The 26,116-nt window shown below is 38.9% G+C and overlaps 1 protein-coding gene across 1 annotated transcript in view; it reads right to left on the reverse strand.

Annotated features, from left to right (window-relative positions):
- Positions 1-26,116, reverse strand: part of dnah9l (dynein, axonemal, heavy polypeptide 9 like) — a 33,947-nt gene that overhangs the window by 2,037 nt on the left and 5,794 nt on the right. The window contains exons 12-83 of the mRNA XM_055032788.1: positions 25,678-25,878; positions 24,992-25,327; positions 24,417-24,494; positions 24,289-24,344; positions 24,082-24,202; positions 23,834-24,003; positions 22,621-22,843; positions 22,415-22,531; positions 22,134-22,220; positions 21,863-22,021; positions 21,664-21,747; positions 21,397-21,555; positions 21,141-21,263; positions 20,854-20,976; positions 20,202-20,426; positions 19,898-20,116; positions 19,578-19,745; positions 19,365-19,490; positions 18,521-18,628; positions 18,307-18,438; positions 18,066-18,226; positions 17,077-17,233; positions 16,816-16,961; positions 16,613-16,729; positions 16,386-16,524; positions 15,870-15,962; positions 15,561-15,755; positions 15,215-15,292; positions 14,878-15,010; positions 14,543-14,670; positions 14,193-14,341; positions 13,946-14,096; positions 13,728-13,859; positions 13,469-13,642; positions 13,183-13,387; positions 12,012-12,177; positions 11,791-11,893; positions 11,512-11,649; positions 11,310-11,411; positions 10,984-11,145; positions 10,745-10,828; positions 10,342-10,451; positions 10,086-10,248; positions 9,836-9,959; positions 9,416-9,558; positions 9,156-9,317; positions 8,321-8,380; positions 8,063-8,236; positions 7,831-7,977; positions 7,409-7,522; positions 7,111-7,254; positions 6,793-6,975; positions 6,690-6,695; positions 6,483-6,584; positions 5,698-5,832; positions 5,384-5,557; positions 5,141-5,273; positions 4,906-5,008; positions 4,471-4,593; positions 4,164-4,368; positions 3,864-4,028; positions 2,960-3,100; positions 2,653-2,823; positions 2,459-2,581; positions 2,171-2,364; positions 1,842-1,990; positions 1,530-1,657; positions 1,287-1,424; positions 1,077-1,166; positions 777-968; positions 578-697; positions 194-253 (exon numbers count right to left, since the gene is read on the reverse strand). Coding sequence (XP_054888763.1) covers positions 194-253; positions 578-697; positions 777-968; positions 1,077-1,166; positions 1,287-1,424; positions 1,530-1,657; positions 1,842-1,990; positions 2,171-2,364; positions 2,459-2,581; positions 2,653-2,823; positions 2,960-3,100; positions 3,864-4,028; positions 4,164-4,368; positions 4,471-4,593; positions 4,906-5,008; positions 5,141-5,273; positions 5,384-5,557; positions 5,698-5,832; positions 6,483-6,584; positions 6,690-6,695; positions 6,793-6,975; positions 7,111-7,254; positions 7,409-7,522; positions 7,831-7,977; positions 8,063-8,236; positions 8,321-8,380; positions 9,156-9,317; positions 9,416-9,558; positions 9,836-9,959; positions 10,086-10,248; positions 10,342-10,451; positions 10,745-10,828; positions 10,984-11,145; positions 11,310-11,411; positions 11,512-11,649; positions 11,791-11,893; positions 12,012-12,177; positions 13,183-13,387; positions 13,469-13,642; positions 13,728-13,859; positions 13,946-14,096; positions 14,193-14,341; positions 14,543-14,670; positions 14,878-15,010; positions 15,215-15,292; positions 15,561-15,755; positions 15,870-15,962; positions 16,386-16,524; positions 16,613-16,729; positions 16,816-16,961; positions 17,077-17,233; positions 18,066-18,226; positions 18,307-18,438; positions 18,521-18,628; positions 19,365-19,490; positions 19,578-19,745; positions 19,898-20,116; positions 20,202-20,426; positions 20,854-20,976; positions 21,141-21,263; positions 21,397-21,555; positions 21,664-21,747; positions 21,863-22,021; positions 22,134-22,220; positions 22,415-22,531; positions 22,621-22,843; positions 23,834-24,003; positions 24,082-24,202; positions 24,289-24,344; positions 24,417-24,494; positions 24,992-25,327; positions 25,678-25,878 — 10,104 coding nt within the window. The remainder of the gene's footprint in view (positions 1-193; positions 254-577; positions 698-776; positions 969-1,076; positions 1,167-1,286; positions 1,425-1,529; positions 1,658-1,841; positions 1,991-2,170; positions 2,365-2,458; positions 2,582-2,652; positions 2,824-2,959; positions 3,101-3,863; positions 4,029-4,163; positions 4,369-4,470; positions 4,594-4,905; positions 5,009-5,140; positions 5,274-5,383; positions 5,558-5,697; positions 5,833-6,482; positions 6,585-6,689; positions 6,696-6,792; positions 6,976-7,110; positions 7,255-7,408; positions 7,523-7,830; positions 7,978-8,062; positions 8,237-8,320; positions 8,381-9,155; positions 9,318-9,415; positions 9,559-9,835; positions 9,960-10,085; positions 10,249-10,341; positions 10,452-10,744; positions 10,829-10,983; positions 11,146-11,309; positions 11,412-11,511; positions 11,650-11,790; positions 11,894-12,011; positions 12,178-13,182; positions 13,388-13,468; positions 13,643-13,727; positions 13,860-13,945; positions 14,097-14,192; positions 14,342-14,542; positions 14,671-14,877; positions 15,011-15,214; positions 15,293-15,560; positions 15,756-15,869; positions 15,963-16,385; positions 16,525-16,612; positions 16,730-16,815; positions 16,962-17,076; positions 17,234-18,065; positions 18,227-18,306; positions 18,439-18,520; positions 18,629-19,364; positions 19,491-19,577; positions 19,746-19,897; positions 20,117-20,201; positions 20,427-20,853; positions 20,977-21,140; positions 21,264-21,396; positions 21,556-21,663; positions 21,748-21,862; positions 22,022-22,133; positions 22,221-22,414; positions 22,532-22,620; positions 22,844-23,833; positions 24,004-24,081; positions 24,203-24,288; positions 24,345-24,416; positions 24,495-24,991; positions 25,328-25,677; positions 25,879-26,116) is intronic.

A 26,116-nucleotide genomic window follows, 5' to 3' on the forward strand; every position in this document is an offset into this window, starting at 1 on the left:
AATTAGTGGGTGAATGTATCGGACGCACTTCCAGAGACATGCATATGAAGTATAAAAATATGCCTTGCAGACAGCGAGGCCCTCAGGGTTAGTTCAGTGTGTCTGTTATATTGCAGCTTGTTTCATGACAAGAAGCACCGCAGCAAAAGAGTAGGATAATTAAGCCACGTTAGCGATATTTGGTTCAATTTACCTGATAATCCAGATTGGAGGGAACAACAAAACCCGGTGCCAACGAAAGTTTCCGATCAAACTGAAAATAAAAGAAGAAAATAAATGAATTACTACCCTTTAGATTAATGCTTTGGACAAAGCACTAACATTTCCCTCATAGTGGCTACAAGCTCATCATGCAAAGCTGATCAGCTTGATTATCAGGAGTCAAAGTGAAACAAATTCTTAGGCCGAAATGGAAATTCACATTCAATATGTTAACATTCAGAAAGTTGTCCAGAAGCAACCAGGCCTGGACTATATAAACGATTAAAGAAAACAAGGTCTCAAAGCATTTAACTGTTAACATCAAGTCTGTCGGCAGAATACACCCAAATGTGCTTGACTATTTTTAAGAACCAACCTGGTTGGGCTGCATATATTCTTCCAGGTAAGTCCTGCAGAGTCGCCTGTCCCAGTCATCAGTGATGTGACCTCCATACATAATCTCCCCAAACAGATACCTCAAGTCCTCCCATGGAACCTTTGACAAAATAATTTAAATTCATTAACTCCTAAATGCAAGTATCATCGCAAACAATCCCACTAAAATCGTACTGCACCTGTGCATTAGCCTCCAAGTAGTTATAGAGAACATTAACTGATATAGTAAGGTCTCCGGTATTGAATGGATATTTTCTGTTCCAACCCTGTGGTCCAAACTTTCTCCTCTCTGCCACACAGGCATGAAAGTAGCACAAAGAGAAAAGGATGGTCTTGAACTCCTGCTCGCGGCTGCACTGGTCCAGAATGTCCTGTAGAGAAGCCAGGTCGTGGTTAATAAAGTGTGCAAAAAGAAAACATTTGATAAAAGTATTACTTTAAATCTGTATGTTTTGTGAAAATTAGAGAGAAAAGCTGACCTGGTCAAAGTTATCCAAAGCTGCATGCAAATTGGCATGCATGCCTGTAGGAGGTTCATTGGTGATCTTGATGGCATTTTCCAGAATGCCCTAACCAACACAAGCAAAAAAAATGAAAATTTAATATGTATGTATTTAGCATTTTATGCACATTATTCTCTAAATGGTTCAGAGAGACAATGTAGAGAGAAAAAAAGACATGTAATTCACCTGTGGTATAATGTGTTCTTGGGGAGTAGATGTTGGCTCTGCGCTCATAAACACTCTGTAGTCTGGATGACTGTCCTCACAGCAGCACTCCAGAAGCTTTTCAAGCTTGCCCAGCCAGCGAGCTACCAGGTGGATGTTCTATAATTAAACAGCATTTGTACCATACTTAAAACTCAGTGAAAACACCAAAGCCATAAATATGCATGAAATCAGTTTTCATCCATTCTTTTCTTGCAAGCAGACCTGCAGTATGACCCAGTGACCCTCCATGGCAGCTTTCTCCATAGCAATCTCAGCCACACTCTCTTGTCCTTGACCCAAAGACACATTGTGAAGCTTTCCCAGGTCTATAGTGAAACCCAGTTTTCTTCCTGAGAAGAGAAACCGAAAATCCATACATTTAAAGATTAAAATTAAACAAAACAAAAAAATAAATAATGACCAGGCAATTTTGTGTAGAAACACAGTGCTATTATCCCCAATAGGTATGTGTTATGTTTTGCAAATCACTGTAGGTAATGAATTTGTGCATGCATGCTTCTTTGTGTTTATTACCCAATGATTCCACATCTTTTAGTGGATCCACTCCAGGTGAGAGAATGAAAAACACGGGAAAGGCAGGACCACTTTCTCTAAACGATTTAGCAAATTCTGACTTTCGGCCCTCTGTGTACTTAACTCCCAGCTTCTCCTCCACAAAGTTCCTACAATATACAACAAAGAAGTGTACAAAAGACTCATTCTTTCAAGAATAGATGCAAAAAAGTAAGAACTGTATATGTCGATTTTCTATTCATGCAAACACTAAGCAATATCTAAAAGGAAAAAAAAAAAGGTGAGGTAAAAACACAAAGGGAAGAAAATAAAAATAAAACCCAGAACACCTAAGAGCATATGTCATCCGATCCGGTCTCAGGGCTCTCATCATGATCAGTTTCTGAAGGGAACTTTTCCCCTTCCATTCCTGGGGAAACTTCTCCTTCTCTGGACACTCCGACTCCACTAGCTTCTTCCAGCGCTTGGGTGAACCTTCAATGTCCCGATCCAGACCCCGAAACTCATCAGTGAAACTCATGACCTTGGCACAAAGAGGCAACAGCATAAGAAGCTGATTAGGCTGTGGTTTATTCACAGACAGCACAAACAAGCCCAGTACGTCTGCAGATGTGAACCTTGATGGCGCTCCATGCCGAGTTGGAGAGGAAGTCAAGGGGACTGATATAGTTGTGGTCAATGTTGAAGCGTAGCAGGAAGTCAAGTTCTCGCACATCTATTTCCTTGCTCATCAGGAGCAGCTGGGAAAAGAAGAACACAGGCATAGAGTTAAAAAAATTTTTTTTTCCTTAATTTTGATTCAAATACACACCTGGAAGGTTAGCTGAGCTGTAAACGTGAGCTTGTCTCTCTCAAACAATCCCCTGCTGATATAGTTGAAGGTGGAGTATGTAACGCACTCAATGAGCGTGTTCACTCTGCTCTTTACATCCTCACAGGCCTCTGCTATCTCCACTGCCTTGTGGAAAACAATATTGAAAGCCTGACAACACAAAACATGTGGAGGCTGTTGTTTCTGCGGTTCATTCATCAGACCACAGTCATCTGTTTCTCATGCATCTGATCAGATTTATTAGATTATAACTGTGAGCCAGCTCCCATCCTTGCCCTCTGGTTACCTTAAGGCTGAACTGGTACATGGGGTTGATCTTGTTAAGGTCATTCATAATGAAGTAGAGCAGAGAAGCTCTGACGGCAACAGGACGATAGTGCTCTCTGGCTTCATTTATTTTTACTTCATTAACTTTAGCTTCCAGCACCTAAGAGAGAGGGATTTCCAAAAGCAAGAAGAAAGATAAGATAAACACATCTGTCGATATAAAGTAAACAACACGCAGTTGAGAAATTTACATGTGTACATCATAGAGGTAAGCTTTTGATAGACTTTTCAATAATGCATTCAAACCATTTTCTCGAATAGAATAATATGATACAACAAATTGAATTTTTTTTTCGTCCATATAGTGCAAGTTGTATATGCATATTCATCTATACACCCTAGTAATATCTGGAATAAAATGAGTCTCTCTTTATAAGCTATCAACAACCTACTAGCACAATTTGTACAAGATAATAGACAACTAGTATAATTAGGGATGATAAAAATGGTCATTTCCAACGGAGGAGCTGATATATCTGTTTGGATGAAGCTCACATCACTTATGACTGGGACATTTGGCTCTGTGGTTATTTTCCAGGAATGGACTAAACCTTAAAGCATTTCCCCTACATTTTCAACAAAATAGTTAGCCTAATTTATTTGTTCCAAATATCAGTTTGGATGACAGTTTAAAATATTGTATTGTTGAAACACTCAATTGTATTCCAAGTTTCAACCATCTGCCACAAACTGTCACCCTCAGACAAACTTCAGCAACAAGTCAGACTCAAGACTAAGTCAGACATTTTCTGCCTCGTCTCCTTGGTCAGGATGAAAACAATCATGCTGTAAACAAAACAAAATAGCTTTTGCAGTAAATACATCAGCCTCTGGAATCACCAACTGAACATCTGTCCATTTACTTTCATTTCAATCTCAGCAGCAGTGTGTTTTGTTGTCTCGAGTTTCTCCACCAGCACGTTGTCACCAAGAAAGTTACTCTCTGCTGCAGAGAGTCTGGTCAGCAGCTCGTCCTCCAGGAGCTTCAGTTCGATCTTAAACATGTTCTGTTGTAACGTAAGTTCACTCTGCAGAGAAATTGTTTTAATAAAAACTCATTAAAATAAGCTTTTATTATACTAATTGTAAATGACTTTAAAATGGTTCTTATAAACCCAAATGAAACCACTCAATGGTAAACCAAAGACTCTGTTTTAGCCCACCTTCAGTTGTTCGAGGTCTGGCCTCTCCTGGTTCACCACCTGGGCCAGGAGCTGGTCTTCCAGCCCATCTCTGGTCACTGTAAAGTTAATGAGGGTGGTCTGGGCCTGGATCTCTGGTTTGTAGTGCGGATTGGCAAGTTTCGTATGAAGAATCAGTCTGAACCCTGGGTGGAAGAAACACTCTTTGTCCCCCACCTTTATGCAGCTGCAGCAGAGAAAAGAGAAAATGAGAGGAGATTTTTTTTCAAATGAAAGAAACTAAAGCTTCTTATAAACATGCATCCTCACGTTGGTATCAGTCTGTTACCTGCCCTTCTTTATTGTGTGTCGCCCCAGTAGAGGGTCAATGACTGGGTCAATAGTTTCCTCCAGGTTTTCAATAAGCACAGTGTCACCTGCCACCACAGCCTGCTCAATAACGTCTACATACCTGAAGAATAAATGAACATCATGAGGGAATAATGCACCTTTGAATGAAAAGAAAATGTGTTGAATGTTGCTCTACAGAGCAATGATAAGTCTTGTGCACTTACTTTCCAAGTGTCTTTCAAATAGGTTAATAAGCTTCAAGCTTTTTTATATCTAGCTACAATGTATTTTGTTTTTGAAAATTTTTTCAAAAATTAGTAAATAAGATACATGAGTGAAATTGAGGATATTGTTGTGACACATAATCAAACTGTCATTGATGCGGAGATCAATTACAAAATACTTTCAGTACAGTAAAAAAGAAACTACTCACCCTCTCTGCCCGAGACTGACTACCTTCAAACTGTTGCTGTAGCGACTCTTGATCCACTTGATACCCTGCAGCTGAGGATCAATGAGAAGAGGCCAACGTTCACCTACAGCAAAGCACATGTTACCCGGAGTTGTCCCAGCACCAGTAAGCCAACCTTCATCTTCACTGTTTGTACCGAAACAGAAAAGTATTCACTGTGATCACATGATGGAGAACATCTTAAAACTCTACATACAGTTGATGAGAATGGTGGCGTTCTGGGTGGACATTTTGTCTCCTGGCAATCCTTCATTGTTCCACTGGGCCACAGTTGCATCATCAGTCAACATCAACACTGGATCTAAGCCCCCTGCCATTGGGATGGGTACCTGGTGAAATGTTAAAAGAGATGAGCATTCAAAGCAAGATGCAGGTTCAGGCAACAGCACAGACTAAGCTTTCTATAATAATACAGCACTTGTAAGAGAACGACCAGAACCTTCTGACTGCGCAGGAATGGCATCCAGAGGTTGTCCAGCAACTCCTGCCTGTACTTTTTAGAGAAAGAGCCGGCGTAGGAGATGAAAGCTGCAGTTAGCAGGACGTCCCCACAAAGGGTTTCCTCCTGTTCGTGATACTGGGCTACTGAGTGGGCCCAGCGCACATTCTCACTCTGGAACACACACGAAAGTAGAAACCAAACTTTATGAATATTCACACTCAAGCTGTATAGCTTTAGAATGACATGGAGTATTCGTTATTAAGATGTTTGTTTTATATTCAATATGCATGGACGTTATTAGATGTGCCCACCTCTAATCCCTTGACAAGCCGATTTGCCAGCTCTATTGTCTTGTTGGTGCGGTTCACCTCTTCTTGAAAACGTAGTTTCTCTGCTGTGGCTTTCTCAAAAGCTGTTGTCAGTGTTTCCAAGTTACCATCCAGCTCCTACAGCCAAAAGTTTTTGTCTTAAATATTTTAATATGGCAAATCATGTAGTCCCCTACGAAAGTATTCAAAAGATTTTTAAAAATGGATTTGTCAACTTACAGCCAGAAAATACTGAAGTACTTTAAAGGCATTTTTTCGACCAATATACAGTGGTGCATAACATAAGCTTTAAAATTTCAAAGAAAAATCAGCAAACAGTGTTGCATGATGTATTCAATCCTTTTTAAAATGCCACATCGAAATATGATGTTGTGTAAAACACTAATAAGCCACATAATCAGTAAATAGTGTGTCACTTGGTGTTAGCATCAATATATATGAGCAGTGGAAGACATTGTTAGACAAGAATTAGTAAAAGTGCCTCAAGCCATGTGGCAAAGATGATCTGGTCAAATGTTAAATAAAGGAATAAGTTGACTTATGTTCACAGCTCTCCATCCAGTCTGATTGAGAGTGTTTGGAAAGAAGCATGGGTAAATCTCATTTGCCAATGAATTAACCTGATGAGGAGGCCAAAAGACTTGCATGGTGTAGAAAATAAGAAAAGTAAAAATATGCTGCATTTCTGCAAATAAAAATCATTTAGTTAGCCCAACATTTAAACATGAGTACAAAAAACAAGCAAGAAAAAGTAAAAAACAACTCACTGAAAGTTTTTTCCTGATGACTTCTAGTTTCTCTGCAGCTTCTACTAAATCAGCATTAGCCTGAGAAAGACACATCCTCTTCATCTCCACCTCACAGGATACCTAGACCAACACACATACTTCATATCTTATTGAGTAAAACAAATCTCAAACACTATTATCTTCACCGTGACTAAAAAAAAAAAGTGGAGAAGATGATGGACTTACAAAGATCTATCCAAGGCAGCACAAAAGGTAGGGAGAAGGACATCTGTCAATGACAGCTTGGGTGAAAGGAAATATTTGTTGCAGCTGGGGTTTCTGTGTGCACCTCATGGAAGTGGATGATGTTGATCACCCAGGCGCAGAGGCCAGCAGCGGCTGAAGACTTCTGTCGCACAAACTCTGGGTTGAACTCTGGGTCTTTGAGGTAGTCGTCTCTTACACATCTCACCGTGGCCTCAGGGATGTGCTCTTTGTCAAAGTTCACAAGAGCCTGTAGGAAGTCATCAATCTGGACAGCAAAGGCTTTTGCGTATCAGAACAACAATGCAGCTTTGCACAAATTCTATTTTGATTCTGATTTAGTGACTGCCACCTGATGCCCTCTTATACGTTTCGGCTTGATGAACATGATGTAATGCTTCACCTTGCTCATAACCATCTTGGAGGCCTTCCAGCTGCGATCTTTGGGGATTCGGCCCTGAGGGGACAGCAGGACCAGAACAGCCGCCGAGACGTTGGTGACAATAGCTGGAGGGTTGGGAAAAGTCCTGAGCTCTGTCAGATTCAACTGGATCACACAGATATACAAGAACACATATGCGTGTGACTTCATCTTTTGCATTTTTAAACTGAAAGGCAGCAAATAATTTATAAACAGCATGACATTTGATAATTTCATTAATCACAGAGTGGGGTAAGCTGAGTTTATTTGGATTTACTACCCTGTTGAGTGTATTAAGAGCTGTGTTAGCTGCTTGTAGAGCAGGTTCGGCTTTGGCCAAGTCGTCCTCTGTCTCCTGTTGCTGCTTTGTCACACTAGCTTGAATTGCTTCCACCTAAATAATTATGAAAAATAACAGATCATATACAGTGCCACTCCGCTTCCCTTTAACTGATTCCCTTTCACTGGAGATATGAAATAGCTACATATATAATCTGGTGCAACTCATCAAATTTAAACTCAAAGAAAAGTTAAATGTTTTACCTTCTTAGTGGAAAAAAGTGATATTAAATCAACCGTATGCTGTGTTGTACTAACAATAAATAGCTGGTGGCAAAGCACTAAAGAATGATACATAGGATTTACAGTCACTGGGAACCAGCTTGAAAGGTAATAAAGACCAATATGTTACACATTATATACATTTTGCTCCTCAGCATCAGCCACAGCTCTCTCTTGGTTAAGCTTGTCAGTCTGTTGTCCTATCTTGGCAATCAGAGCTTCGATATCTGAGTTCCTTTGCCACAGCTCCACTTCCTGCACTGCTAATTTCGCCTTGAGATCCTCCACCTAGCAAATATAAATACTTTAAACAATTAAAGAGGAGCAGAAAACATATTTTAGTATTTTCTCTGTATTATCCACATTTTCTGACCTGTGACGCAGTGTTCTTGAGTTTCTGTAGTCCATTCTCTAACCTGTCCATTTTCTGGGACAGCTCCCTGCGTTTCTTCCTCAGCAGGTTGTCGTACAGCTTCATGAACTCAAGGAAACTCTTCGGAGTGGTGTAGTTGAAGTGCTTCTCATTCTGCTGGTACTTAACACTAACCTTTTGAAGAACCAACCAGTATATCACGCTTGTAAAAAGATAAGAAGATTGATCATCTCCAATGAGCTTTGGTGTTTTCCTCACCTCGTTGACACTCGTATGAGCGTAGGAGATGAAGTCACTAATGGAGACCCTTATTTCAGGCTGTGTAGAATGAGCATGGGAAAAGATTGAGAAAATAATTACAAACAGTATCAAACCTAAATGATGTTTTGGTTTGCGAAAATCTACAAAAAATATGAGCATACAACTCTTCCACTATTTAAGATTGTTATTATAAAGGCTACCATATTTTGCAAAGGTACGCCCCTTGAACTTTCTCACATATTAGCATATAGCAACCAAAACATTTTGGTTTGTTCTATGTTGCTTTTTTAGGTCACAAACCAGCATAAAAATACAGCACAACTAAAAATGAAAACTGGAGGAATGTTAGGTAGAAAACTATTGTTGAATCAAAGATACATTAGATTTCATATATAGTTTAGCCACAAACCATGAAGGGGACAACAATATGTAGAAAGCAATTCTCTGCTCATATGAGAGAAATTAAGATTAAATGTTGCCAGTGAATTAAAACTAAAACATTACAACCACCTGATGATGGCAATTTCATGCTGTGGGGATGGGAAGATTGAGGGAGTAAACTAAATGGCAGTCCTAGTTGGTGTCGTCCAAATTTCTTGTAGTCATTATTGTTGTTAGAGGAATTTTAAATATTGACTTATGGGGCTTGAAGACAAGAGTGTCTCTCACTTTATAGATATTTGTACCTTTAAGCACAATAATTTGTTGGGCAACCATATGAAAGCCTACAAATTCCTTCTGATTTTACTCATTGTAGTTCAACAAAATGTGAAAAAGGTCATTTGTTATTACTACTTTTTGGAGGTATTTCTGTATTTTAATATGTTCTCACCTCAAGTCCTGGTATCTTATCTATGAATGTAGTACTGACAGACTGCAGAGCAAGTTGAGGCCAGGGGTGAAACCAATCGATTGCAGTGCAGTTAACCAGAGCTGGAAACTTCCGCGCTCGTGTGCGCAACGTGAATCCAACTGGTGAGAAACATAAGACCACCTGCAGAACAAAAATTATGTTAAAACATTAGTTAAAGAAGAGTAAGCAAGAAATAGTGAGATGTGAAGTTATTCAGTTTAATGGATGACATTTTAGACCTTAAGCTGTCTTCTTATTCGTTCAATAAAGAAGGTCCAGCAATTGTCTCTGCTGTCTGTGAGTCCTAATCCCCTTAGCTCCATGCGGATCGATGCTACAATCATATCCACTTCCTCATCGTTGAACAAGTCAGGAATGTCTCCTGAAACACATATACATGCAAAGAATCTATCTTTTCTACTATTGCCTAAAACATAAAATAAATAACCTGCTTTGTCTGAATCAAAAATTATAAAATAGTTTATAGCTATCAAAAAATGGCCCAGTTCTGAGATTTTTATAATTTTGTTTTACCTTCTAGCCTTACTTAAAGAACCTTGCTATGCTGAACATTAGAAAAAGTAATCACTAAGCTAAAAACCCAAATATAGCTGATCACATTTGACTATCTTGGTGCCTTAAAAGAACAGTAAACAAACCTGAGGCCAGCATATCATTGATGAGCACCAGGAAGCGTTCATCTGGAATCTGGGCATCAGTATGCAAGAATACCGTTCCAATATTTTTCACTCCCACTTTTATATACAAGGCAGCTATATCGCTCTGCAGAGTGTTCAAACATAGATAAAAAAGTAAGAAAAATATTGTTACTTTTTGACATATGGTTGTGAGAAAATAAGCTCCAAATGGGTGACAGACTTTGATGTGTTTTGTATTTGGTGTGTTCACCTTCAGGTCATTGATGCCATATCCTTTACGTAGCGTGATCTGAAAGACCTCCAGCGAGCTAAGAAATGCAGCCAGTCGACACAGACTCTGCTTTCCGCTGCCTCCTACTCCCACCAGAAGGGCGTTACCATAAGGGGCCTCCAGGATGCGACTGATTCGACAACTGAATCAAAACAGAAGAATTGAACACTAATTGCCTGGCTGATTTAGGTCTATAGCTAAAGTTGACCAACAGGAGTCTGCACAGGTTTCTTACATATGTTGGATTGCTTCTTCAAACAGTACTAGGTCCATGACGGCATGAAGCTCGTTATAATGCTCCAAAGCATCAGCCAGTGTCTTCTGAAGCTTCTCCCAGTCTGAAGCCTGACAATCGAGAAAACAACAAAGTTGCTTAAAGGTGCGCTGTGCTGGTGCCACAACAGCAACTTTCAAAAAACAACATCAGATAGTTTCCCTTTTAAAGAGAAAATTATTCAGTTAGCAAATTATGATGCAGCTATTTTTAGGAGTGACATGACAACATAATTTTAGCCACATGGCAAACTGTTCTTCCTTAGGAGTCTGTAAAAAACTACCTCATTGGTTTGCAGGTGCTTTATGAAGTTCAGATTGAAGAGGCTATCAGTTTTGACATACATGAGTAAATAATGTTATACCTGGTGATAACGTGGCTCTCCTACTCCCTGGAAAAAGTGAGAGTACACTAAAGGCTGATGGATAAACATGGAGTCATCTATTCCCTGAGAAGAAATGACAGTCGGAGTAAGACCAAAGTGTGGAAATAGAAACATATTTTCCATAGTCTGTTTTCTCATCTTTGAAAATACTTAAATTTCCAGAATGTTTTATGACTGTGCAGAAATCTTGATATAAAGATAAAAGCATTCGCCCTTACCTCAAAGTATCTTTTCCCAGTGTCCAGCAATATTTTATTAAAGAGTTCAACATCCTTCTCCTCCATCAGCTTGTCAGAGTAGACTCTGGAGCTCTCATGGAGCCACAGATAGACCAGGTCCATGGGATAACGAATACATTCTGGCAGGGCAAAGAGGATACCCTATACACCATGAAATTATGGAAAAAAACATCAGATTACATTTAATAAAAGTACTAATTTTGCTGAATGAACAACTGAGCAATCTAAATCTGCAGGTGTTTGTTTTTTTCTTAATTTTTACAGATTTGGTAGAGGATGAAATGACGATGTACATTATTTTCTACCTGGAATATATTGGAGAGGTCTCTCAAGTTGAAGATATAATGGAAGCGTATGGCTGTTGGGAGGAAGTTCTGGCTAATCTTTTGATGAAGACATATCGCTGCCTAGATGAGAAAACAACAACAAAAAAATCAGTAGATTTGTCTACTGAAACATGTCCAAATGAATAAGTAGACGAATGTTGCCATGAAGCTGCAACTGAACCTGAATGAGCGTTCCAACTGAACGAGATACTCCAAAGCTGAATCCTCCTTGAAGGAAGTGAGCTGATAGGATGCTGGAGAAGATGGTAGCCAATGCATCAGCACCAGGGAAATGCACTGCAAACACTGCAAAATGTCTCTGGAAAAAACAACATATTTTTGTTGCAACTATTGCAATTTTTTTCTGCTTCTTCAACTAAAATCCTTCAAACTGCTAATATAATGGTGCATGTAAATTATGGTGAGTAAAGGATTCAATAAAGTCTGTGACCGACTGAACCTGCAATCTGGGGTTGATGGAGAAGCTTCCAGCTGTAGGGTTCATACAGGTGATGTACTGGCAGTTGTGTATTTCCTTCAGGACAAACCTCTGTCTGTCATACCTAAGACGTTTCAATAATTTGGATTTACATAAACCATCACACTCCAGGTAAGACGCTGGTCTGAAGTGTAGATATAAATTTGAACAGTGGTGCTCTTTGACTGTTTTGAAATATTTACCAGTGACTATAGTCAAGATGCTGGCGAATGAGTGTATGTGGTTGAACAGTCCCATAGGTATCCACCTCAGGCATGTTGAGGTCATCTATGAAGTAGATGAGCCTCTTAGCGGTAGGAGGAGCAAATTTACGACCAGCTTTTTTCTCCAAAGGTTTCTCCAGAACGCCTGAAGGACATGGAGAGTCTTAGAAAATAAGCCATCATTTGGTACATATCACAAGTTACATCTTGTGATGTAACAAGATGTAACTTGTTACATCTGAAGGGAATGAGCTGCAACATTTGTCACATTGCAACCACAAACTGGAATGTATTTTCTGGGATTTTATGTGATTGACCAACACAAAGTTATTACATAACTTTCAACTGGGAATAAAATCACATCCTTCAATTTCTTTAACACATTTAAGATCTAAAAAGTGTGGCCTGCAATGTTTTCAAAACCTTTTTATTTTGATAATCTTGAACAAAATCCAGTGCAACCAAATGATTATTCAAAAAAAAAAAAAAAAAAGCAGCAAAGGGGATTGTTGTCAGTGGAGGAATGGGAGAGATCCACAATTAATGTGGGAGGATCTGCTAACAGTTCACTTTTTGTTGTGGACTAAACAAACAAATAGTGAACTTTTTGGAAGACCGGCAAATAAAAAAATGTATTTTTACAAAGAATTTGCAACAGGCCATCAAAGGGACAAAGCAAGAATAAGTAGGAGGTGCTCTGGTCACACAAGTGTACATCATCCTGACAGTCACAATCACCAGGCCAACACAGAATAGGGAAGTTGGCCAAAGGTGAAAGTAATCTGGAAGGAGCTACCTTTAGATCAGTCCTGGAAGAAAACATGTTACAAGGAACAAAAGACTTATGACAGAGGCAAAAATTCAATTTCGACACTGAACATGCAGCTTATTAAAGTTTTTTAATAAGGCTTGAAACTTAAGATACTATTCATCCAATTTGACTGACTTTAACGTGTTGGAAAAGAAAATTGGCAAAGCTTTCAGTAATTAGATGTACAATATTGGAAGAGGCTTAACACCAAAGACTTGCAGCTGTATTTGCAGCAAAAAGTGGCTTTGAAATTCTTCTACTTCACAATTATGCACCAATTCTTAATAGACTACCGCATAAAAATCAATGAACCATTTCTAGTTTTGTGGCAGTTCTTACGTTGTAGCATGGCTGATGTGGTGTAATAATTGAAGGGCACTTTTGCCACCACGAAGTCTTCTTTTAGTTTGGTGACTTTATCAGACACAAGGATGGTTTTGCCCACGCCTGCGTTGCCCACCAACATGACAGGTTTTCCTTTTTGTAGCAGCAAGTCCATGAAGTACGTTAGACAGATGGTTTCTGGGGTGTGAACTAGCACTGTCTGAAAGTAGATGTTACATGTTACCCTAAATCAACAACTTTGACATTAACATGTAGAATATTTGTAATCAAAATCACAAACCTGCAATGGGACATCAGGTTCCAGCTCAAACTGCACCATTTTCTCACTCCAAGGTGTAAACTTTTTGGTCTCAGAATCAATGTAATAGTCAAAAACTGAGCCTTGAGAAGGAAACTTTACAGCTCTCATCTCTTTAGACCACCAGCGGCTGAACTCAGTGCGGTAATCATTCAGCTAAAAAGGATATAATTGAAACACAATTGTGTGAAGTGATTTAATAATGTGTTCATGACCATGTGATTACTTGATCACTACACACATGATCCTGAAAGAGAGCGCCTCCGAAGGCCCAGACACAGGCGAAGACAAAGTAGATCTCATACAGTTCTCGGGGGGAGTCTGGTGGAGTGTTGTCCTCTGTCAACAGGCAGTCCAGCAAGGAGCAGAGAGTCTGATTGACCAACATATAGAGATGCTGCAGTGTACTTGAAGGGACAACAAAAAAGAGACTGACTTGGAATTACTGAGAAGACCAACCTGTACCATGCTGTTTTCTGGAATGGGGGTGATGGTTTTCAGGTTACAGCGGACTTGCTCCAAACAGTAAGGCACATACTTATCAAACAAAATGGTGAGGTTGGCCCGCTCTGATTGGGCCTGTCGGGTATCTATCCAACTTGCCACATACCTGTGAAAAGCAATGTGTAAATCAAAAACCAAAAGACTGAAAAACAACTAATACGTACTTTATGGTGTGAGTTTAGGGTTATCCCTGGAATCTTACGAGCTCCAGCCAAGGTCCTGTGGGTTGACGAAGAGTATTCCCGCCCTGGACACGGTGGCTGGGGTAGCCGCTCTCAGATGGGAGATCTCAAAGAGCAGACGCATGGAGGAAGACAAACTTATCCGTTCATTACTGGCAAGAGTCAGAACCTGAAGTGTAAGAGAACTGGAAGAATGAGCATCCAATATATGCTGAAAAAACAACATCCCAATTTAGTGACTTGGAATGAAATATAAATAAAATATGCCTAGAATGTAAGAGGTGGTTTTCTCTAATTACTGTAAACATATATTGCAGCAAAAAACCAACATAAAAAACTTTGTATGAATTAACGAGAAATGATGTCTCACTTTATTGTCATCCATAACTGTGTTGAGTGACTCGATCCACATGGGGTCAATGTCCCCATCCAAAACAATCCATTTTGGTCCATCTTGGGTCACTGAGGTCAACACTCTCATTGTGTTGGAGAAAAGACCTGATGAGAAAAATAATGAGTTCAATATGGAGCAAAATCTATTAACGATCAAACAACAAAAACTTCTAATGTTTATTTAATTTTTCAATAATTCTCAAACAAGGTTTAGGAATTTACCATGCTATGAACTGGAATAACTCAAATGTAACCGAATCTGTTTATTTGGACTATGATCTGTGTTTATTAAAAAGCGTTTAAGCCTCTCACCATCTTTCCACTCTCTGGTAGCAGGATGCAAATATCCAAACAACTCATCTGTGGTTACAGCTTTGGGGTTGATATCAGTCCATACTGACTTCTTCTTCATGATAGAATATGTCCTGTGGAGGGTCTTCAAGATCTGTAAAAGAAACAAAAAACAAAAGCCAAAAGTGAGCAACACAAAGAAAACAACTCTTCGGTCACATTTAATTTAATAAAATAACATATGTCAACAAATATGTTGATTAGATACAAGGTAAGAGGTTAAAAAACTGGAAAAGTCTCTAAAAATGAAAAGAAAAATTTAGTTTTTTTTTTTATTGTCATTGATGAGGTTATTAACCTGACTTTTTCCAGTTCCAGGCCCACCCACGACAAATACAGAATGCCTGACAGCAAGCAGCTCCTCCAACTGAGTTACCTGAACACACATAAACCTACACATATTAATTGCAGCACATCATGTAGTTAAACAAACACAAGGTGGTATAACTTCAAAGTGAAAGTAAATGTTAAAATCTTAAATGTTTCACATTTTCACATTTAGGTTGAGGTCAACATTGTGAAGAAAATTGCAGCATAGACAGTTGGTTTAAAATGTAACTCATACAATCATACAATAAATATATTTGGTTGACTCTATTCAGTCATTCCAACCAAAGTGGAAAGACTATGGTACAACTGCAAACCTTAAGGATAAAATTTTCTTCAGCTTGGAGACGCAGCTCACTGACTGACAGACGAACAGCGTTTTCCAGAGTGGGATCTTTCTTCCTGGGCACATCCAGCTGAGGAAACAAGTCACTGATCAGTCCAAGGAATATGGGCACATCACTTGTCACTATCTTCGGCAGGTTAAAGTCCCTCAGAGCTCGCATCAGCACCTGAAGAAAAAGTGATTAAGACTGAATTTGTCAGCCAAGGGTAAAATACCTGACAAAATTATCATTATGTAAATTATAGCAGCTGTTTCAGTCAGAAACAGAAGTGAGGCTCACCTGTTCTTCAGGTCTGTTACGTTCCTCACGCTTCAGGGACCCAGCTACAACCAGGACTGATTTTATAGCTCTTAAACCCCAGTCATAATGATCCTATAAAAATAAGAAAATATAGGTTATATAAGTAAAAAACAATTAACAATTAGACTACTAATGGGTGTATTTTGTTATGTCAGTCTGATAAGTCTATACTCAAATGTGTAAGCACAAAAGATAAGAAAAACTCTGACATTAAATGGATAATAATGACAATATTCACAGTAACTTGCTATTTCTTTATTTTAGTTTATCAAACGGAAAACAGAAAGAGTTGGGATATAAAAAACAAGCACTAAGCTATACTACAATTGTTAAGCTGATAGCTGATAAATTAGATTAAACCCTCACCCTAAAACGTAAACAATGACAATCAGTCATTAAATACAACATACATACATACAACTTTTTAAGAGCATGCCAAACCATTTTTCAAATAAATTTTAGGTCAGGGAATTTTACATATTTTTATGTGCGCACCTGTTTTGACAACAGCTCTTTGCACAGAGTATAGAGACTGATGAACTTGCGTGCCAGCAGACGTGCATCAATGAACCCTTCAGCCACCAGCATGATTTCACAGATCAGTTCGAAGTCTGGGATCACCATTGCACAGGGCCTGAATTTTAGGCAATTAGGCAAGACAAGAAATTTCTGGTATATGTGAACCTTTGCACTGAAAGCCTCTATTTTTCTTGATATCAGACCTGAACAGAGCCTTAAGGTTTTCTGGGAGTTCTGCCCTTCCAGCATAGCCCGGGTTCAAAGTGATGAAAATCCCCACTGTTGGTTTCAGCTCGATTTCTTCACCCAGAAACTGAAACCTGCAAGAATGAACAAATGAAAAATGCTACCCAACATTACAAAGCCAATAAAAAATACAACGCACCCATGATAGATACATGCATACTTGTGTTTTTTGTTGCGCACAGCATCTTGAATAGTCTTGACCTGCACAGCTACCACAGACAGGACATCCACTGAGATCCTGTTGAATTCATCAAAGCAGCCCCACACTCCTGTTTGAGCCAGACCCTTATAAATATTACCTATGGACTGAAGACACAGAAAGCAGAAGGATGCAGAGTACATAGCATCACTCAATTTAGATAACTGAAGGAAAAACTGCCTCAACAAAAATTGGGAAGAACACGTTTAATGTTTATGATACCTTATAGTCCATTTGCTCTGAACAGTTGAACACATACACCATGATACCAAGGGAGCGTCCCAGATCTTTAGTTGTCTCTGTTTTACCGGTGCCAGCCGGGCCTGATGGGGCGCCACTCATAGTCAGATGCAGGGACTGCGTCAGGGTTATGTAACACCTTGTTGTGGTGGTGTTGAAATTTAAAATTGATACAGAAAGCAAAGTCAAAATCCAGGATCCTAACAATGTGGATTTTAACCATTGGGAATTACAATTAAAGTATTGAATATCCATCAATATTAATCATAGTAGAAAAATGTACCTATATTAACTTGCAAAAGTAATTATACCACTTAGGCTTTTTCACGTGTTGTCATGTTTCACAACCATTTACTTAGTGTGATGAAAGAAGCTGGTGAGAGCTGTTGCTGCGATGGATAGAAAAGGAAAAACTTGAGACTGGGGTTAAGGTTTACCTTCCAGCAGGACAACAGCTTTATAAACAACAAGAGCAAAATGAAGCATATTAGATTGGACCAGTCAAAGTCCAGACCAAAGTATAACTGAGAATATCAGACAAGACTTTAAAATATATGTTCTCTGCTTTCTACCCAAAATGCTCAATTTTGAGGAATCAATTGGAAAGATTTAACGAGATATATTTGGAAAGGATTTAAAGACATACTCCCCCAAAATTTATGAAGCTCTTCTTTTTCTGGTTTGTCTCACAAAATCCCTATAAAATACATCAACATTTATGGTTGCATCATGATGAATGTGAAAAAGATTTGGAACATATAACTACTTCTGGAAGGCATTGTAGGAAAAACAAGAACACTTTTCTATTTCAAGGCTATATGTATTTCAATGTGGACTCTTTACTTTTTAATAAGTCTGCAGTCCGAGCCCATTATTAATACCTCCTTTAGGTCTAAAATCTGCTCTCTATAAAATAAATATCATTAGGTATGAGAATGTCATGAGTGGAGCTTACAGCAGAGGCTTACTACCTATCAGTAAGTGGGGTGATAACCAGTCTGTTTGTGTTTCCCAGGTACTCATAGCTGAACTGGAAGTGGGCGTCACAAATGTTGACACAACAGTGTCCTGTTTCTTCATCCCAGCGATGCCGTAACTGAGACAGCCATGCGAATGCCTGTCCGTTCGTCACCTAACAGGTGAACACAGCATAACCAGCAGTAGACTCCAATAACTCTTATGTCTATCATTCAAATAAGGAGTTTCAGATACCTTTTGAGTGATGAGACTGCCAACCACGTCTCGAGCATGAACATCAATGGTGCAGATGGTCATTATTTTTTGTCTGTCTCCAGGACTTAAATCCCCAAGCAACATGTGGATCAGTGAGTTGAGCTGTGTGATCTTGAAATTGACAAAAATCACATATTGAAAGAGCCTCTTTGTAGACCCACCAGAATAAAAACATCTGACTTCCTGAGCCTACCTGTTTTTTGTTGTAGTCTTTGAGAGCTGTCTCAAATCCTTCCTCCACCCTCTCAAAGGCAATACCCACATCTGTGGCCCACCACACCTGACTACCAGTTAATGACACCTATTTATGGGTAAAAAGAAAACAGAACATGCAACAATAATGTCCTACTTCCCTAACTTTTAATAAAGGTCCGATAGAGGAATGGGTTTGCAAATTAACCCATGGCTTGAAAACCTACGTACAAAACAACGGTTGCTGCATTTTTTAACATGTAACATTGTTAATGTTGCACTGAATAGAACTAAACTTGTCAAATGTGCATAAAGCACAAAATGAGGATACAGTTACTTCTACACGAATTGCAAGGATTATTAATATTTTCTTATGGCTTATGTTTGATAAAGAATTATTCTATGGAAATTTGCTACTAAGATGATAAGGGCTGATTGCCTAACAGGATATGTTTAATTTAGTTGCAGCAGTAAAATGAAATTTAATGGAAAATGTTTAACATTACTTATAAATAATTGATTTGACAAATCAGAGGATTATAGAAAAAAATAAGTTTCTAAAATAGGAAATATTTATAGACAGTTCTTACTGAGCCCAGATCTTCTCAGAAGCAAATGTCCTGCACTCAAAACAATTGTTATCGTATGAGTTTGGGTTGTGTTTTTTATTAATTACAAACAGTCCAGGTAGAAAATTAAATACTACAAGACTCAGTCTTGTATGGTTTCAAATATCAAATGAGGAACTTTTCCAACCATAATTTCTTTACTCAAATCCACATCTGTTTTTGATGAAAGGGAACCAATCCGTGTTTAAAAATCTACAAATATGCAAAAACACAAACCTGTGCAGGATAATCAAAAAGCCACTGATCTCGTGGTTTGTCCTCATAGGAACCAACAGCCTCCTGTACTTCTTTCCTGACTGTGCAGCGCATGCTGCTCTCCACGGCATTTAACCAACACTCTGCCTGGAGAACAAAAGGATATATGAATCGATAGACATATATATATATATATATTTATATATTAGCTTTGTTTGTAGATGTATAGTTCACCTGTCCTTCACAGATACACGGCTCTGAGAAAGAAACATATTCTCTCTCCCGGCTGTACATCCCAATAGCAACTGCCACTTCATCTTCATCCTCTCCTCTGGCCTCCTCTGAGTCCTTGAAGCGAAGGTCTGCTATGTTGTCAAACAACTTCAATAAATGGCGGGTCACCTGAAAATTACACCCAGTTTTCTTCATTTAAATCTAGTTGAAGCACACTTTAGTACTCCGCACACATACTGAGTCAAAATTATTTATGAATGCGCTATGGTAACATTTTATTGATCGGCTATTTTTAAGACAATGCTAATAAAAGGTGACACCTGTTTGGGCTGTGTTCCCTTCGACACAATTTCCAACAAATCTGAAGCTGAGACAAAGTAAAATCTGGGGAATGTGAGTCTCTTTGTTTCCAAATACTCAGCTAAGGCCTTCTCACACACAGATAGCCTCTGCTGTAAGGTTTCCAGGCTGTCTAGGAAGCCAAGCTTGTTGGTTACATTCACCACATTACTGTCCTGCACCACTTCAATCATCATACTCTAAAAAAATGAGACAAAAAAAACAAGATGAGGGGATTTAAAAAACAAAAGACAAGTATGGATGCGTGTTAGGCTGAGTGTTAACCTGAAGGTCAGTGTGGATTCCTTGAAAGCTCTCTGCAACGTTGGCCAGCTGGCAACGAATGTCATCGCTGTTGGTGAAAATGCTGTTCAGGTGTGTCCAAGTCCTCTGAACCGACATCCAGGTTGAGATAACTAGGTCAGCCACCATTAACTTCCTCTGCCATCCACTCACTTCTGACTGGAAATACTCCACATATTTGCTCATCAGGATGTTCTGGAGTTGCACCTGAAGGTAAGTGAATATGGCAGATTAACAGCTCTTGTAGAAAGATGCGCTGATGTAGTCACACATTTAAGTATCTTCTTGTTAGTATTTATTTTTTTGTTTATTGGATAACTCTGATTTGAAAGAGCGGCCAAAGTGATCAAAGTGTGCTTGAGCATAGTTTGTTTATTTAACAGAAACGCAAAGCAAAGTTATGTGCGGCCTTGGAAATGTACTCATACCTCTGAAACCTTTGCTGCAGAGGTATGAACGGAGGCGGATGCTTTAAGCCTTTTGAAAAAAGAAAGCTCTGAAGATTTGAAGAAACAGGAGGTTGTATTCCACTTAATCACTTAGGATTAAATGGTTTATCAAGGATTATCAAGTCTTGGATGTCTGAGAATCTTCACCAGCATGATACTGTAATGAATCCATATGAAGAACTAACCTGATTGTCCTCCAATGTTTCGATTAGATTCTCGTCAGCTTTGAGCAAAGGTGTTCCAGTGCTGTTATGAGTCTCATATGACAGCGACATAACACTCCAGGTCTGTGTAATCTCTGCCAGAACCTATATTTCAAATGGATATAGATCAATAGGGATAAAACAGCAATTTTGACATTTTCATATTGTATTTTCTTTGAAGCAAGGTCAACTCACCATTCAACTTTTTGTTAAGTTTATATTCAGCAACTTTTTATTTATTCAAACAGCGTCAATTTCCTGCTTCCTACCTTCTCAATGCCCATTTCTTTTACAGCTTTGTCCACTATGTTTTTAACTTCATCCTCTACGCGGTGTAGCTGTAATTCTAACAGGTCCCCCAAGGTGGTGCCCTCTCCCATCACAAACCGTACCTGGGGATCATAAAGAAGATTTGCTGTGCCGTGGTTGTGATCAGAATATTTGCACCTAGAGAAAAGTCTGCAGAACAGCTGCATGCAAAGCATGCAGAAACACAGCATAGCGGGAGCGTATCGGTTCTCATACTCCTGTAGTGTTCATAAGCTGCTGCCAGTGTCTCTCTCTGATGGCAGAGTTCTGCAGCTCGTTGACAGCTCTCAGAGAGGTCAGCAGGTTTTTCACGGTTGATTCTAGACCCAGATAAACGTCCCACGCTCGCACTTCCTTATCTAGCATTTTCATCTCCTGCATCGAGAAGCAGCAGTGAGAGCAATGAGAGCATGAAAGTGAACACGTTTTTCACGACCACAAGTTTAAAGCAGGCCTGGCTTCTTAAGTACATGCGTCACGTACTTTAGCGAAACGTCGAAGCTCCATGTCCATCAGCTCAACGTTTATCTCTTTCCATGGAGTTTTTGTCCACTCTTCTATACTTGTCTAGTATTGAAGAGATTTTTTTGGGGCAAATTTTAGAACATTTTTCTAAATCACAGTATTAAAAGATTATTTTAAAAAAACTATTAGAATATCTTTTATGTCTAATAGTTTGTACCTTTACAAAAATGATCATGTCCCAGACTGCTTTGACAAGTATGATATCAGAGCGACACTGGCGCAGCTGTTTGTACTCTGGGAAGCTGACCTCAAATAAATCAGCCGTATCCTGCAGGTTCTTCATTTCCATCTCAATCCCTGCAACTGACTGATGGCACTAGAGAGAAAGTTGGTGGTTCAGGTGCTGTTGCTCCTCTGCTACTTTGTAGAGTTTTATTATTAGAACAGTTTTCTTAATATGTTGCAAATTAATCTTTTCCTTGGCTTACCTTATCAATAAGGTCATATGGCTCCTCCACATTGATCTTGAAGATCGATTCAGTACGAAATCGCTCCCTGAACTCATGCTGCTTCACCTAAAATGTGAACATTTGGAAAATCTATGATGCATGTAAATTTGCTTCGATTTCAAACTCTATAAATGTGATAGCTGCGTCACATAAATAATGTAGGAAAAAAAGGACAAAAGTTAATATAGGTATATCAGATATCAAGCTCTTTGTGGGTGGTTTCCAGACTGACATCTGACCTTGCTCATACCAAGCCTCACCTCAAACCGAACACATTTTCTGCGTATCACTGAAACTTCATTTGACTGCAGCGGTGCAACTTCGTGTTTGACCGTGAAGGCAATTTTTCTGACACTTTTCCACTTCTCAGGCAGCTCCTATGTTTTGGAGAATAGGAGTGAAGAAATCCATGCGCTGATGGCCGCACAAAGCCCTTTCTGTGAACAAACTTTGCACTGGAACAAACCTCCAGCTGTGTGTAGACACTCTCTGGAAGCTGCTGACCATAGGACTTGAGCAGCTCTGCAGTTGACTCGAGTGGTTTGAAGTGCTGTTCATTACTGAGCTGTCTATCTCGGATAGCCATGAGGTGTCCCATTACGCTCACCAACCCTGCATAATCCCCATCTAATACTTTTGTAGAGAGACCTCCAGCTGTGTTCTCGAGAAAATGGGACAGCTCCTTCACACTGTGAAATAATAAAGATTGTAAAACAAGCATTTCATGAGTTATCATACAGAATAAGGTAAGCTGAGACACTGGAGAAGCCTAGCGGGTCAATCAGGGAACACAGAAAACTGTCGGTGACAAGTTAACAGAAACTAACACTTGCAGAGACACAAAGCTCCAATACCACAGATGGTGAACCAAGAGAGAAAAAAAAGAAACAAGGAGCCTCTTACAACGTACAATTAAATAAAACTAAAAACAAGAATTTAGAGCAAAGTGTAATTACATACGAAAGAACAGAACAAAACTCTAAGAAAATTTAAAACTGAGGAACGAAGTGATATGGAAAGCAAATGGTGACGAATCCTAAAGTAAAAGAAAAAAATCTTAGAAAAACTTAGGACTTGGAAAACAAACGGTTAGGCTTATGAAACAGAAGAACACATTTTTTGCAGCCTTTGTCAACCAAAGATTAACTGAATCCCCCTGAAATGTGTTGGGAAAGAAAAATGATCAGTGAATCACATTAAGATAGACACAAGCTAATGTTAGCTTAGCTTTAAACTGAATCCTTCCACCTAAAATCTGCAAGAGGAAGAGAGGAGTCTATTGGGAATGTGAATTGAGTTAAATATATCTTTGGATATAAATAATGAATCTAAGAGCTTTATTGGCAATTCTTTGTTGGAACACTGGGGCAGCTTTCTAAACTGAGATAAAACCCTTGCTGGAGAAGGATGTTAAGGCTGACATGCCAAAACTCTGGTTGGGTCAAAATATCTGTTGATATGGAAAAGAAAGAAAGACTGCAGTAAATATATGTATGTATAAAGATTTTGACTTTGGGGAAAAATAAATCTTGATTGTCATATCTTCAGTCTAGATTTTTGGCAAAGGTCTAAATTACGACCATTACTTTAAATATTCAAAACCAATTTCTAGAACTATTTTCTACTTCTGCAAATGATTTCTGTGGTGAATAAGAAGTTATTGATTGTGTTTGTCTCACCTTTGATTTACATGGTTCAGAAGGTGCTCTTTGAACATCCAGCTCCACTTTTTGATGACATTCATGAGTGTATGCTTGAAGGGACGGATGTCCAGCTGCAGCCAGCCACAAAACACCATCCTGTCCTCCATTTTGCTCACCCGAACATACAGAGACTCAAAAAGATTAATCTAGATGAGGAAATTATACAGTTACTCTCATTGCATTACGTTCTCTGAATGCTAGAACAACACATGAGTGGAACACACTTGATCTTTAAAGTTTTCCAAGGTGGGTGGGTTCTTTTTCAGTTCATAGTCAGCATACAACTCAGCTTCCTCCGTGCTTAACACGTGGCCATAAAGCAGAAACTGCCTCATAAATTCAGACCTGAAAGAGCGAGATAAAAACAGAGGACAAAATAAATAAATATAGATCCCAGCAAAGAGGAAATTTCATAAAATAAATCATCTGACCTGTCATCAGTCCAAAGGTAGCGGTAGCTAGAAAATGATGCCTGATACTCCATGGCCTGAAAATCAACACAATGTTTATGGTTGTGTACTAAATAAATAATACATAAGTCTCTAGAAAAGAGAATTACCTTGGCAACTGCGCCTCGGGCCCTTGAACGGATAATATGACACATTTCTGACAAATCCTCCATTTCATCTATGTCAAACTGCAGGATGAGAAATCAGGGTAATATAGGGCTTTACAAAACTTTACATTCTTAGAAACCATTTCAGTTTTGATACTTTACAACCACAAACATATATTTTTTTATTGCCATTTTAGGTCATACAGTAACTGTGACTAACACAAAATAATTTATTAGTGTTAATTGGATGCAGCCTTGAAAATGTTCTGAAAAACTAACTTTTCTTACTGTTTTTCTTGATAAGATGGCATAGGAGCTGTAAGAATAGATACATCTTCAAGTTTGAAAACTTGGAATATCATTTTATAAACTAACAGTGCTTCAAACTTCTTTACAAATTTATCCTTGACCTTCTCCTGTGTTTATGGGTTCATTTGTTCCGCATTGTTCTCCAGCAAACATTTGAGGACACAGACACTTGCCACAAATTTCAGACTTTGAAAGATTTGAAAGTCAAATGAATATTTCTGAAAGGCAGTGTACTTTCACTGTGAATACATAATCTAAATGTATAGTACCTGATAGTTATCCATCTGCTTGTGTTTTGCCAGTCTGGGTATGAAGGATCCCATACTTGCAATGTTGGTCACCATTTTGTCCACAATATCATAGAAGTTTCCATCGTGACTCAAGTCCAGTGAAGGGTCAAAGGTCATGTCATTGCTGTTGAGTATCAGTTTTATTTCAAAGAGGGGGGTAATGCGCTGAGCTGCATCTGTGTTGTCCACGAAGTACTGCAGGGAGCAGCGTACTGCGTTGGAGAAGCCTGTCACGATCATCCGGTCCACGTACTCCGTGTACGAACGCCATTCACAGCTGCTTTGATCCGTCACGCCCAGCAGAGACTGGTTCTCCTGGATCACAGTGAAGTTATTGGTTTAATAAAATATGATGCTTAGCAAGAGTATTTAAACCCATTTTCATTTTTTGCCTGACAACCACAAACTTTATAGATATTTTGGAGCTTTTACATAATAGAGCAACAAGAAGTAGTACATAAATATACATTATACAGCCTCTGCTGTGATACTCTTTCAAAACAAATCTAGTGCATCTCTACTGTGAAACATGATCCAGGCAGAATTGAGCTCTGCCTGGATCTGCATTTCTTCAGAGATAGGGAAAGTGCTCAGAGTTAATGTGAAGATGCAAGGAGCTTTTTGTGACCCTTATTTTATGCTGTAGAATACAAATGTGAGCATACCAGCAGGAGTTTGTGTATCTGCTCCCCTGTACTGCTGATGAGAGCCTGTTGTTTGGAAACACTGTCTCCAATATCGGAGATGTTGAGAAGAGAGGAATCACGACTCTTTCTGGTGATGAAAGCCCGGCTGCTGAATTTAACCACAAGGGCCTGAATGGCTTCAACGTTAGCTTTGCTGCTCTGGACTCGACTAGAAATACCCTAATAACAGAAAAAAAGACAAACAATTGTATTCTGTAAATATGTTCAGCAACAGATTTCAAGCAGTCTCTAAGGAAGGAAAGCGTTCATAACAGGTTTTTGTCTTGGATTTGTGGTTGATATCCGTTGAATGGTTTCACTTTACTCAGCTATTCAGAACATATTCATGTTCCTCTTTTAGTTCCTCCTCTAATGACGGATTGATGAATCTCCTTGAAATCTGATAAAAAAAATTTAA

Source organism: Poeciliopsis prolifica, unplaced genomic scaffold (assembly GCF_027474105.1).
Source record: "Poeciliopsis prolifica strain line A6 unplaced genomic scaffold, Auburn_PproV2 SCAFFOLD008, whole genome shotgun sequence".
In the NCBI taxonomy this organism is placed as follows: Eukaryota; Metazoa; Chordata; class Actinopteri; order Cyprinodontiformes; family Poeciliidae; genus Poeciliopsis; species Poeciliopsis prolifica.